The 14,060-nt window shown below is 41.5% G+C and overlaps 1 protein-coding gene across 1 annotated transcript; it reads left to right on the forward strand.

Moving 5' to 3' along the window:
* The first annotated feature begins 4,144 nt into the window (after window positions 1-4,144).
* Window positions 4,145-11,594, forward strand: fut2.L (fucosyltransferase 2 L homeolog). The gene is made up of 2 exons (XM_018226350.2): window positions 4,145-4,328; window positions 7,656-11,594. Exon 2 carries the CDS (start codon window positions 7,677-7,679, stop codon window positions 8,703-8,705), a length of 1,029 nt encoding a protein of 342 aa, XP_018081839.1. The 5' UTR covers window positions 4,145-4,328; window positions 7,656-7,676; the 3' UTR covers window positions 8,706-11,594.
* The last annotated feature ends 2,466 nt before the right edge of the window (window positions 11,595-14,060 follow it).

Genomic DNA, 14,060 nt, shown 5'->3' on the forward strand with positions numbered 1-14,060 from the left:
AGACTAGAGGAAAAGAACTTTCATTTGAAGCAACGTAGGGGGTTCTTCACAGTCAGGACAGTGAGGTTGTGGAATGCACTGCCGGGTGATGTTGTGATGCTGATTCAGTTAATGACTATAAGAATGACTTGGATGATTTTTTGGACAGACATAATATCAAAGGCTATTGTGATACTAAACTCTATAGTTAGTATAGGTATGGGTATATAGAATTTAATTAAAAGTAGGGATGGGTGTATGTATGGATGCTGGGTTTTCATTTGGAGGGGTTGAACTTGATGGACTTTGTCTTTTTTCAACCCAATTTAACTATGTAACTATGTAACGAGAGTTAAAGGATACATATTCTGGATGTACATTCCCCCCACCAAGTTGACTACCGTCCTTCCTTCATGGACCATAGCTGATCACTCTGCCTGTAACAGTCTGGATGATAAATACACAATAGACATTGTGTTACTTGTCACTGGTGAATGTTGCTCACCTTTCTTTTACACCTTTAACTACTGCCACCCCAAACTCATCGATAGAGGAACAATTGCTAACTTGCTCATGTTTCAGTGTTGCTATAGAGTGTTAGATTGCTCTTTATGTAACAGGATGAGGGGAAGACAACTTACAACTGACTTTTCAGCTATAATGCAATTGTACTTGTTTGATCTATTGTGCAAAATATTAGGAGCATCAACAAAGATGAAGGAATAGATGCGCATACGTGGTAAAAATAGTCATGCGGATCATATGTCACCCTCCAGTGCATTATGGGTTGTTTATAAGGCAAAAGGAAATCTATTTTGGATAACTTCAAATAAGAGGGTGAAGGTGGCTGTGTTCTCAGTGTTTGGGTTGGCAGGCCCCATATTTTACCAGCCCAGAAGTGGATCCTATGTAGCCACTGCAAGGTTTCAGTCACTGAGTAGCTGCCTTAGTAGAATTATATAGAAATGCATAGGAAGCCCATGGGAGCTTTACACTTGTATTTGGTGGAGCTCTAAGCTCCTCCAAAAAAATTGAGTGAGATTAGCACCCATGTGGCAGCCTAGTAAAGGGATTGCATTTAATAGTGATCAGGTTAGAGAGTAGCTAAAGCCAGAGGTGGCATATTCTGCGAGGGTAACCTAAGAATAGTGTGTAGGGGCACTGCTGCTGACCCAATGCCACCCCCACACTTACTGTGCCTCCAACATTCAGACTCAGGCACGGGGGAAATGCCTTATTTATGTTCTTTATATCTACTGTATATGTTCTTAATTCAGTATGAATGTTAACTGAGGTTATATTATTATTTCGAATATTAAACATTATATGGCTCATTTATGACTGCCAGTTGCAGAAGGGGCACCTCATAGTGCTCATTCACATCCAAATTTCAGCAGGGGCAGTGCACCAATTTTTATCTGGCATGAGGAGTAGAGTGCAGCATCCGCCATGCCCTAACTTGAAGGGGGAAGGCAGGGTGCAAAGTGTCAAAAAATGATAGATAACACCGTTTTTTGCACTTTGGATTAATTGTTATTATTATTGTATTATTATTATTAATAATATTATATACTACTACTACTACTACTACTACTACTACTAATAATAATAATAATAATAACATTAATAATAATACAATGTATATATAATAATACAATAATAATAATATGTTGTGGAAATCTCAACATAAATATTGTTATTGCGTAATTGGGGGTACTCAAGAGAGTCATTGATGTCTGTTACATGTCTGCATAATTTGAGAAATGGAAGAAACCAAAACAGGGATGTTAGAAAAGGAAGGCCAACTTATCCCTCTACGGTTGTTATTTGCCGCAGAACCAAAGGGAAAGAGTAGAAAATAAAAGTAGGAAAGCCCTTTGCCTAATATCAGCCTTCAGCATCCAGTTAGTACACAGTACACATGTGGAGAGTGTGTAAATGCAGGTGCCACTGCTGCAAAATAACTGTGGTCGAAAACATGACATATTGTGTCAATATTATAAAGACTCCACAACTTCCATTGTCTACCGAGAGCAAATTCATCACCAGACAATGATTTATGGGGCTTTTTGTTGTAGAAACTGCTGGCTTCTCTTTGACATCAGAAAATACACGAATTTCTTGTTCAGCCAAAATCAGTTTTGGGTTTTCTGGTTAAATATAGCTTTGAGCTTGGAGCTGGTGTTGTGCATTGTCATGGGCGGAGAAATCAGTTTTGGTTTTCTGGTTAAATATAGCTTTGAACCTGGAGCTCTTGTGCATTGTCTTGGGCGGAGAAATCAGTTTTGGGTTTTCTGGTTAAACTTAGCTTTGAACCTGGAGCTGTTATTGTGCAATGTCATGGGGGAGAAATCAGTTTGGAACCCTTTGCTCCAACCTTCAAACATTTAATGCACCAACATTTCCAATAAGTGAGGCCTGGGTATTCATTAGGACTATCACAGTAGGTTTAGAAATCAGTCCTCCAATACATTTACCTTTCTTTTATGGCTTACGGTCTGTCCTGTATGACCACCACTAGCCCCTGTCTCAGGCCATGACAACTCCCGTGTGTTTATAGCTTCTCATTACAAAACAGGGTACATTTGCCAGAGCTACAGTTTGAAAGGTGTGACAAGTAAAGCTTGTTTAGAATTGGATGAGTGACCTTATAAGCTCACTCCGACCCCCTAATGGAAATCTACTATGGTTTTCTCATTGCCTAAACTTCTTTTGGATATTGGGTAATGTTGCGAAAGATTTAACATTTATTCCAGGTCTAATAACCTATGGCAACCAACAATTAGTTCATTTTTACATTTACAGTAATGGTTATAGAGCAAGCGTTGCACCTGTTATTACCTTACCCCATATCATACATTAAAGGGATACTGTCATGGGAAAAAAAATTTTTTTTACATGAATCAGTTAATAGTGCTGCTCCAGCATTCTGCACTGAAATCCATTTCTCAAAAGAGCAAACAGATTTTTTTATATTCAATTTTGAAATCTGACATGGGGCTAGACTTATTGTCAATTTCCCAGCAGCCCCCAGTCATGTGACTTGTGCTCTGATAAACTTCAATCACTCTTTACTGCTGTACTGCAAGTTGGAGTGATATCACCCCCCTCCCTTTCCCCCCAGCAGACAAACAAAAGAACAATGGGAAGGTAACCAGATAACAGCTCCCTAACACAAGATAACAGCTGCCTGGTAGAGCTAAGAACAACACTCAATAGTAAAAACCCATGTCTCACTGAGACACATTCAGTTACATTGAGAAGGAAAAACAGCAGCCTGCCAGAAAGCATTTCTCTCCTAAAGTGCAGGCACAAGTCACATGACCAGGGGCAGCTGGGAAATTGACAAAATGTCTAGCCCCATGTCAGATTTCAAAATTGAATATAAAAAAATCTGTTTGCTCTTTTGAGAAATAGATTTCAGTGCAGAATTCTGTTGGAGTAGCACTATTAACTGATGCGTTTTGAAAAAAACATGTTTTCCGATGACAGTATCCCTTTAAGATTACTAATGTTCCTTTTTCAAATGGAAAAAACGTTTTTGTAAAACGGGTACCAAACACTTTTCACCTGTGAGCAACAGTCAGATGTAAAAAGAATTGGGGAGCAGCACAAGAATGAAAAATGTTCATGGGTGGTGCAAAAAGGGTTGTGATTGGCTATTTGGAAGCCTCTTGCAGCTACAGGAGACTCTGTTTGGCGGTGCACCTGGATTTTATTCAATGAAGACTTGCCTCCAAGCCTGGAATTCCAAAATAAACCCCTGCTTTGAGGCCACTGGGAGCAACATCCAAGGGTTTGGTGAACATGTTGCTCACAAGTCACTGGTTAGGGATCAATGCCTTAGAGTTACATTTTACACATTCTTACTTCGGTCTATTGGAAGAAGCAGCAACGTACAAAAGATCTAAAGTGTTTCTAAATATCGGCTCGTATAGGTAATATTCAGGATTTACCTGAACAAAGCTGTAGTAGGTCTTTGTGTAACATGAATACAATTTCTTTTGTTACGTCTACCTTTTATTCTATGTCCTGAGACAGCTCTGTTGGAAATGTAGTGGTTTTGGTGAAGTGTTATAAACCAGGAGAACAATTGGAGCAGCAGAGGACCACACCTTTACTCACTCCCTCCCTGAACCTCTCCTTGTCCTACTTACTGTACCTGTCACAGGTCACTCCCTCTCCATTTCAACAAGCAGCGAACAAGTGCACAGCTGCCTATGGCACAGGTGCAACACTCAAATCACAGCTCGACTACAGGCTAAGCACATAAACGTGCTACTGCAAACCTGAGCAGAGAGATCACCTCCTCTAGGAAGCACCACAGCTGTGATTAGGGATATAACAAGGTAAGTCCCTACTGCTTGACAGCTTCCATTGCTTCTTGCACTGGTTCATTTGGCTTTCATGTGGCACATATAATATTTAATGTGCATTGAGTGAAGGTGCAACACCAAAAGCACCAACAAATGGATATGCTGCAATAACCTGGTTCCAATCTGTACATGAAAAGTAGAGTGTTTTACTGTTTTAGCTATTGGTCATAACAAAATATATAGAGTAGGTGACATTTTTTAAATATCGAATTTAATCTATGGTAACGTGAACATTCAGGAAAAACTGGGTCCCTGCTTCATGTATTTTATAGTAAAAAAAAATACAATTATTTTGCCTTGGGGACCGCACACAGGGGAGACTGCAGATTAGGAACTATTAGCAACAGTGTGGGAATAATGTACTGTAAATGTAGAGATTGCAATACAGCATCTATAGTTGTGGAACATAGCCTTTGGGAAGGGACTATGGCTGTGGGATAGCAGGTAAAGTATGGAAAGATGGTGCCTATAGTAACAGTGGGATAATAGTCTCCTGGAAGGGAGTGTGACTGTGGGATAGCAGGTATAGTAGGGAGAGATGGTGTCTATAGTAGCAGTGGATAATAGTCTCTGGGAAGGGAGTGTGACTGTGGGATAGCAGGTATAGTAGGGAGAGATGGTGCCTATAGTAACAGTGGGATAATAGTCTCCTGGAAGGGAGTGTGACTGTGGGATAGCAGGTATAGTAGGGAGAGATGAGGTCTATAGTAGCAGTGGATAATAGTCTCTGGGAAGGGAGTGTGACTGTGGGATAGCAGGTATAGTAGGGAGAGGTGGTGCCTATAGTAACAGTGGGATAATAGTCTCTGGGAAGGGAGTGTGGCTATGGGATAGCAGGTATAGTAGGGAGAGATGGTGCCTATAGTAACAGTGGGATAATAGTTTCTGGGAAGGGACTGTGACTGTGGGATAGCAGGTATAGTAGGGAGAGATGGTGCCTATAGTAACAGTGGGATAATAGTCTCTGGGAAGGGACTGTGACTGTGGGATAGCAGGTATAGTAGGGAGAGATGGTGCCTATAGTAACAGTGGGATAATAGTCTCCTGGAAGGGAGTGTGACTGTGGGATAGCAGGTATAGTAGGGAGAGATGGTGTCTATAGTAGCAGTGGATAATAGTCTCTGGGAAGGGAGTGTGACTGTGGGATAGCAGGTATAGTAGGGGGAGGTGGTGCCTATAGTAACAGTGGGATAATAGTCTCTGGGAAGGGAGTGTGACTGTGGGATAGCAGGTATAGTAGGGAGAGGTGGTGCCTATAGTAACAGTGGGATAATAGTCTCTGGGAAGGGAGTGTGGCTATGGGATAGCAGGTATAGTAGGGAGAGATGGTGTCTATAGTAACAGTGGGATAATAGTCTCTGGGAAGGGACTGTGACTGTGGGATAGCAGGTATAGTAGGGAGAGATGGTGCCTATAGTAACAGTGGGATAATAGTCTCCTGGAAGGGAGTGTGACTGTGGGATAGCAGGTATAGTAGGGAGAGATGGTGTCTATAGTAGCAGTGGATAATAGTCTCTGGGAAGGGAATGTGACTGTGGGATAGCAGGTATAGTAGGGAGAGGTGGTGCCTATAGTAACAGTGGGATAATAGTCTCTGGGAAGGGAGTGTGGCTATGGGATAGCAGGTATAGTAGGGAGAGATGGTGCCTATAGTAACAGTGGGATAATAGTTTCTGGGAAGGGACTGTGACTGTGGGATAGCAGGTATAGTAGGGAGAGATGGTGCCTATAGTAACAGTGGATAATAGTCTCTGGGAAGGGAGTGTGACTGTGGGATAGCAGGTATAGTAGGGAGAGATGGTGCCTATAGTAACAGTGGGATAATAGTCTCTGGGAAGGGACTGTGACTGTGGGATAGCAGGTATAGTAGGGAGAGATGGTGCCTATAGTAACAGTGGGATAATAGTCTCTGGGAAGGGACTGTGACTGTGGGATAGCAGGTATAGTAGGGAGAGATGGTAGCCCCAGAGCGATGCTGCCAGAAGGCAAGCTGAAAAACTTGGCTCAGTTGTCAGCTCTGCAGGTTATCAGGGGTGGCGAATAGTTGCTCCAGTTTTGCAATTGTGCTCACTGTACCACCCCCTTTAGACTAGAGGAACAGAATTTGTGTGTATGTGGTTCTTCACAGTAAGGACAACAGGTTGTGGAATTCCTTGCCTGGTGATGTTGCTGATAGCAGCTTTTATTAATGCCTTTAACAGCAGCTTGGATGATTTCTTGGACACACATAACATAGGCTATTGTGATACTAATGTCCAGGGTCGGAACCCGGACGTCTCGCACGCGCAGTGAGTTTTTGCCGCGACCGGGAACAGAGCAGGTCGCGCCAGTAAGAGAGGAGGTGCACAGGTTGTGGATCTGGGTTGTGGGGCTCACAAGAGCCAGGGACCCACTGGGTTTTTTCCCGGTGTCCTTCCAGCCCAGTCCGACCCTGCTTACATCTACAATTATTATAGATATTGGTATATATAATTTATATAGTATAGGAGTATACAGATTGTTGGTATGAGTGTGTATGTATGTGCTCTGGGGTTCATTTGGAAAGGAGGTTTTTTTCAGTCAATCTTAACTGTGTTAATAGTGATGTGGCCCCTCTCCAATCAACCCAGTGGAAAAAAGTAAAAGAGAGGGAGCAGGGGGGGAGTACCATCGGTTAGGCCATTTCAGGGCAGTACTAGGTACCAGTTCACCCACGGTGGTCCCTATAGTATCAGTTGCCTTTGATTGTTCCCACAGTACCATTTTCGTATCCTATTTTGGCACTCTTTAGAATAAAAAATGTAATGCAACATTTTATTTCCATTTCCTTGTCAATGGAATCCAAAAAGTTTATGCAGTGATCACGAGACCCCTCCCCTGACGTGTCAGTACCTGTTATATGTCTTTTAAAGTAATGAAAATATAATGCAGTGTTTCCCTGCACTGGTAAAACTGGTGTGTTTGCTTCAGAAACACTACTATAGTTCATATAAATAAGCTGCTGGGGGCAGCCATTCAAAGGAGAAAAAGGCTCAGGTTACACAGCAGATAAGCTCTGTCTGTCTAATGATGTTATCTGTTATCCACTATTTCACCCTTGCCATATAGCCGTTTTTCGATTTCCGCCATTGCTCCCCAGCAGCTTGTTTATATGAACTATAGTAGTGTTTCTGAAGCAAACACATCAGTTATACCAGTGTAGGGCAACAGCACATGATATTTTCATTACTTTAAAACATACCTTTTTTTGTGTTACTGTTCCTTTAAACAACAATACGCATGTTTCATGATTCTTCAGATTTCCTTTTTACTCTTTTGTAGCACCACGGGACTTCTAAGAAGATGGCGAACCGTAAGTTTTGGATCCTGGTCGTGGTTGTGGTCATCTTCATTGGGAATATGTCTTACATTTATTACAACAATATAAAAGTCAGTACAATCATGGAATACATCCAAAGAAGTGATCAAGAAAATTCCACCAGCACCCAGGCAGCCACTGTCCGTCCACTTACTGGCATGTGGACTGTAGGTCCCGCTGGGCGCCTAGGAAACATCATGGGGGAGTACGCAACCCTCTACGCACTTGCCAAACTTAATGGGCACCAGGCCTACATCACACAAAATATGCATAATCAGCTGTCAAAAATATTTAAAATTAAGTTGCCTGTAATTAATGATGAAGCTTTAAATCGTATAAAGTGGAGAGACTATTGGCTCCACGACTGGATGTCACCAGAATACTATAACATAGAAGGGGAATATGTTCGATTCACGGGATACCCTTGTTCGTTTACGTTCTACCACCACATACGGAATGAGATCCTTGAGGAATTTACATTCCTTGACTATGTTAAAGAAGAATCCTATGCCTACCTCGACAAAGTCAGGGGTGATAAGAAAAACGTCACATTTGTTGGGATCCACGTCCGGAGAGGGGACTACGTTCATGTAATGCCCAATACATGGAAAGGGGTGATTGCAGACAAGGGGTACTTGGATAAAGCTACAGACTACTTCAGAAAAAAATACGAAAACCCTTTGTTTATAGTAACCAGCAATGGAATGGATTGGTGCAAGGAGAATATGAACAATTCAAGAGAAGATATTCACTTTGCTGGAGATGGTCAAGAAGGTTCTCCTGGGCGGGATTTTGCACTCTTGGCCCATTGCAACCATACAATTATGACTATAGGAACTTTTGGGGTCTGGGCTGGATATTTAGTAGCGGGGGAAACCATCTACCTTGATAAGTACGTTTTGCCGGATTCGCCGTTCCTCAATGTGTTTAAGTACGAAGCTGCTTTTCTTCCAGAGTGGATTGGGATTCCTGCAGACCTCTCGCCCCTCCTTGGGAAGCAGAATGGACAATAAATGGTCATATTGGTTCTTGTAGTTCATTGGGAATGGTGACTACATTGTAGGTTACCATGAAAAACAGCCATTGTTACCTCATACCTTCTAGAGATATGACTGCAGTTTTGCACTCTGCACATGTTACTATGGGTGTTAATGAGAAAGTCTCTGCTGTATCAGGGCAGGGGGGGAGAGATTAGCATGAATTTACAGGGTTACAAGAGCCAATCCAGAGATGCCTTCAGAAATCCACCGGGACCACCATGCCATGTTGAAAAATTCTAAATGTATCCTTTGAACTTTACAGATGGCTGCCCTAAATTCATCATCGCTGTCCTCCAGGCCCAGACTGGCAATCTGTAGATTCTGGCAAATGCCAGCGGGGCTGCTGTAAAATGCCATAGACCGTCACTGTGTTGTTTGGGTCTCTATGTACTTGAAATGCCAGAGCTTATTAAGAAACCCAGTCTGGGCTGCTCTCCTTTTAAACAGATATTTAGTATTGTTAGTAATTGAACTGAGCACCTCAGAGCCCCAAGTCGGGTTCTAATAGCAACTCTGTAGCCAAAGCATAATCTGGAACTCAATCCATTACTGTCTAGAAATTGTACTCAGTGCTGTAAAAATACAGTATGGGTTTTACATATCAAATCTTTCCCTCCGTACATGTTAGGCTAGGGCCAGACGAAGAATCTGCTGCCCTGCTGCACCCCTAGCCTTTTTAAACTGTGGGTGGATTTCAGAATGCAAAATTTCAAGTTTTGTCTCGCTACCCACCCACCCTGGGTGCAGGCAGTCCAGGAGCGGAGGGGTAGTGGATTTTCCTCCTGCATAAAAGCACAGGCAGAGATCCGCCATAGTCTGGGCCTGGCCTTGGGGATGCACCGAATCTAGGATTTTCAGTAGGATTTGGATACTAGAGCAAATCTCAAAATAGTGGATTCATTGGATAACCTGAGATCTGTATAACATGCTGACTTGCCTTTCCTTAGAAATATGAATGGTGCTCTTGTCTATACTCATAAACAACCTTGTATAGTCCAAAGTTCTACTGGCCTCCTGGCCTTGCTTTGCATTCTCATTGCTTTCCAATCTCCCTCTGCTTCAGGCTCCAGGTATCATATGAGCCTCTTTCTTTCCCCTCCTACCTTATTTCATCCTCCAGTAAACCACGTTAACTTAATTGCACTACATGGCCAGTTCCAGCAGTTCAGGGATTATTCTGTTCTAATACGTCTATCATTTATCCAGTTTACAAACAACAATCTATTTGGGCTTATTTACCAAAATGGACATAGGCTTAAAACTGTGGTTTTTAGTGCTCCTGCCGCTGCTCCTTGCCCTTTGTAAGTGATCCCTTATCTGTTTATCTACTTGCCTATTAACTATCCATCTATCCATCTGTATCTGACTGCCTCTGGATTAGGAGGCAATTTAAAAAGATGCAATTGAGCATTGTAGTGAAAGCATTTAGATTATTGTCTTAGCTGAAAATTGGCAAGGGCAGAGTTAAGGTTCCTATAGACGCAAAGATCTTTAGTTGGTGAACGATCTATTTCAGTGCAATCCGACCAATCCGTCAAATTATCGTGCGGATTGTGCATGTTACGATTTTTCGTCCGACATCTGAAAATTGATCAGCCAGGTTAAAAAATGTTATCGCCCCAGTGACCCTTTGTTTTCCGGACAATATCGCTTGAAACGGTCTTTTTAGTTGATGGACAAATCATACTTTTAAATGATTGTTTCGAGATAATCGTGGTGTCATGATAACGAAAAGATCTTTTAAAAATCTTTCTGCACCTAATGTATTGCAGCCCATGCACAATATGCTAAGCAACCCCAATGTGGCAGTTGTATGGCCCGTGTACTTGGAGCCCAATCTGCCCTGGAATTGAGGTCTTCTGGTGGATTTACAGTACATACTGTAGCTCATACGTTCAGAAATGGCAGAGATTACCCTACAATTTGGGGGAGGTGACATTCAATTTGACGGGTAAAGCAGGTATAGAGATGCCCTAAAGGCTGTTTGCAGTGTCGGACTGGGATACCAGGGGCCCACCCAAAAACCTTAGACCAGGGGTCCACAAAGAAAATTCAGAGCAGGATCCCACTCTCAGTACTATTATTCTTCCTCTCCTAGCTCAACCTCTATTTATAGTTTTACATACTAGACTCTATTATTCCATCTATTCAGCCTCTTTGTTCTCATAGAAATTGGGAATGGCCTTGAAATAGGCCAAATGTTTAGCAGCACAAGGGCCCACTTACACCTGGGCCCACCGGGAGTTTTCCTGGTGGGCCAGTCCGACACTGGCTATTTGCATCTGACACCACATTTTTTTTTTTTTACCCCAATGAGGCAAAACTGGCAGTAGCTCCTTGCTTTGGGGCAATGCTAACAAAAAGGCTTCATAGAGGACTGGAATGAAGTATTCTTTCAACCTGAATCATTACAGAAATATTGTTAATTATCTATAGCCTTCAGTGCAGCTGTCTCAGTCTCAGAGTTACTGTACTGGTTAACAGGTGTTACATTTCTGATTCTGCTGTGTCAGTATAAGTTCTTAGAGGGCAATATGAAGTTCATCAAAGTACAAATGGTTTAGCCTTGTATTTCCTCTCCCCCTTTCATATTCTGAGAGCACAGGAAGCACAGACAGGGAAACGGCAGCAGCAAGTTCTTTATCCCATTGCCCCACTGTGTTCATTTTATACCAATGCTCAATGGGAAGCTATAAAGCAATAAAGCAAGACTTCAATACGTGATCCATATGCATTGTGCATATATATATATATATACCATCTCTACCATATTTGAAAAAGGTGCACAGTAAAATATCGCAGATCGGTTTTGTGTGTAACTTAAAATATCCAGCTTTTATAAAGTGATATTATATTTTGAAATCTACCGTGTCGTTGTTTTCTCTGCCTTTGCTTAGCTGCCTGTCCTAATTAACGTAATCCCATTTCAAGCAGTTCACTCGGGAAAGGAGCGAGTTACACCATCAGGGACGCAGTGATAGCAAAACAGACCCTATGGCTGCTGGGAGGGGGGTCCTGGGCTGGAGAAGGCAATGGATATTTTCCTTGAGTTTTGAAGGGCCCTAAAATGATTTTTCTTGTGGGACCACTGTTAAGCAATAGCACCCATTACTAATACCATTTGATAGACCGGTTGAACAAAAGGTTCCAAGAAGCATGATATTTGATTGGATGCACCAGTCAAAGCCTTCATGTTACCCAAGGCCTAAATGACACCAATGATCTTTCCCAGAATGTGGTGATTGAAGGGATTCTTCACCTTTAAATTAACTTTTAGTACGATGTAAATAGCAATATTCAATTTGCATTTGTTTTCCGTTTTTTTTTATTATCTGTGTTTTTGAGTTATTTAGCTTTTTATTTGACAGTTATCCAGTTTGCAGTTTCCTAGGGTCCAAATCTCCCTAGCAACCATGCACTGCTTTGTATAAGAAACTAGAATATGAATAGGAGAGGCCTGAATAGAAAGATGAGTAATAAAAAGTAGCAATAACAATACATTTGTAACCTTACAGAGCATTTGTTTTTAGATGGGGTCAGTGACTCTCATTAGAAAGCTGGGAAGAAGAAGCCAAATAATGAAAAAAACGATAAAAATAAATAAATAATGAATAGTGATGGGCAAATTTGCGCTATTTTGCTTTGCTGAAATCCGCGAAACTGCGAAAAAATTTTGAAACGGCGCCAGTGTCTCGTTTTTGACGATGGCGCCTGTTTTTTTTTTTTTACGCCAGCGCTATTTTTTTTTACGCCGGCCGTTTTGCGAATTTATTCGCCTGCAAATCTCGCAAATTTGCGCCTGGCGTATAAATTCCCCCATCTCTAATAATGAAGATCAATTGAAAAGTTGCTCAGAATTAACCATTCTATAACATACAAAAAGTTAACTTAAAGGTGAACCACCCTTTTAAAAATAGCAAAGGGAAATGAGTGTAAGAATAGACAGGGCATGGGAAACTATGTGTACGTATCTTTTGATCTAAGAGATAACCTTGTAGGAAAGTATTTTACATAATAAGCATGTCAGAGTTGTACACACCCAATGTCATACATAAAACGGAGGTATGCTACAACATGCCAAATAAAAACGTCAGGTTTGTTTTATATTAAAAGGGGTTGTTCACTTTTAAATTAACTTTTAGTATGATGTAGAGTGATATTCTGAGACTATTTGCAATTGGTTTTCATTTTTTATTATTTGAGGTTTTTGAGTTATTTAGCTTTTTATTCAGCAGCTCTTCAATTTCCATCTTAACCAATCTGGTAACTAGGGTCCAAATTCCCCTAGCAACCATGCTTGATTTGAATAAGAGACTGGAATATGAATAGGAGAGGCCTGAATAGAAGGATCAGTAATAAAAAGTAGCAAGAAGAGGGTCAGCGACACCCATTTGAAAGATGGGAAGGGTCAGGAGAAAAAGGCAAATAACTCTAAAACTATAAAAAATAAATAATGACAACAAATTGAAAAGTTGCTTAGAATTTACCATTCTATAACATTATAAAAATTACCTTAAAGGTGAACCATCCCTTTAAACATTCAGGCTCCAGACTGGCAACCTGGAAACTCTGGCCAATGCCAAGAAGCCATAGACTTGTACTTTATATATAGGGCCTATTGAGGTCTAATTTTAATTGTGTCCAAATTGGTATTTGATTATTTGTTGTTTTTGGTTTGCTTACAACTTTTTGTAAAAACACTCCACCCAGCAGCTTTTATGGCTATGGAACACCTACACCCTTTCCCATCAGTATTGGCCAGGGCATATCCTTTTCTTCTGAATGGGTTGATGACAGATGGGGAAGGGCGTTACGAGCCCTAAAGGCAAAGCTTCGATGAATAGAAACTAGCAGCAAACAAAGTACAATGTATGTGTCGACTCTACTGTCAGGCTCTAGTGCTGTCACTGGAAGTTACTTGCCTAAATCAGTTTAGGGACCTTCAAAATTTTTGGTGTTGTTTATTAATGCACCCGCAAGTGGCTCCTTTCAGTGCATATTAAGGTCCAAACATACACTTTCACAAGGTTGTCAGTGTGTCCATTCTGTGGCTTCTGATGAAGGGGTATGACCAGGGCCGCCATTAGAAATCAAAATTTTCGCCCCACACTAGCGCCCAAGCCCCACCCCAGATCCCGCCCACTCCACCTCACAGTTTAAAGACCACACAGACATCAGCGCTAAAAAAATAACCCCACCCACACAAGTTATAAAAAGCTATTGATGGACAGGGACCCCTTATAAGTTAAAAGAAAATTGGGGCCCCACAGAATATTTTTTAAAAAAACATTGGCGGCAGAGCCCCCCTTACAAGTTAAAAAATATTAA

The sequence above is a fragment of the Xenopus laevis genome, chromosome 7L, assembly GCF_017654675.1.
Source record: "Xenopus laevis strain J_2021 chromosome 7L, Xenopus_laevis_v10.1, whole genome shotgun sequence".
NCBI classification, from domain to species: Eukaryota; Metazoa; Chordata; class Amphibia; order Anura; family Pipidae; genus Xenopus; species Xenopus laevis.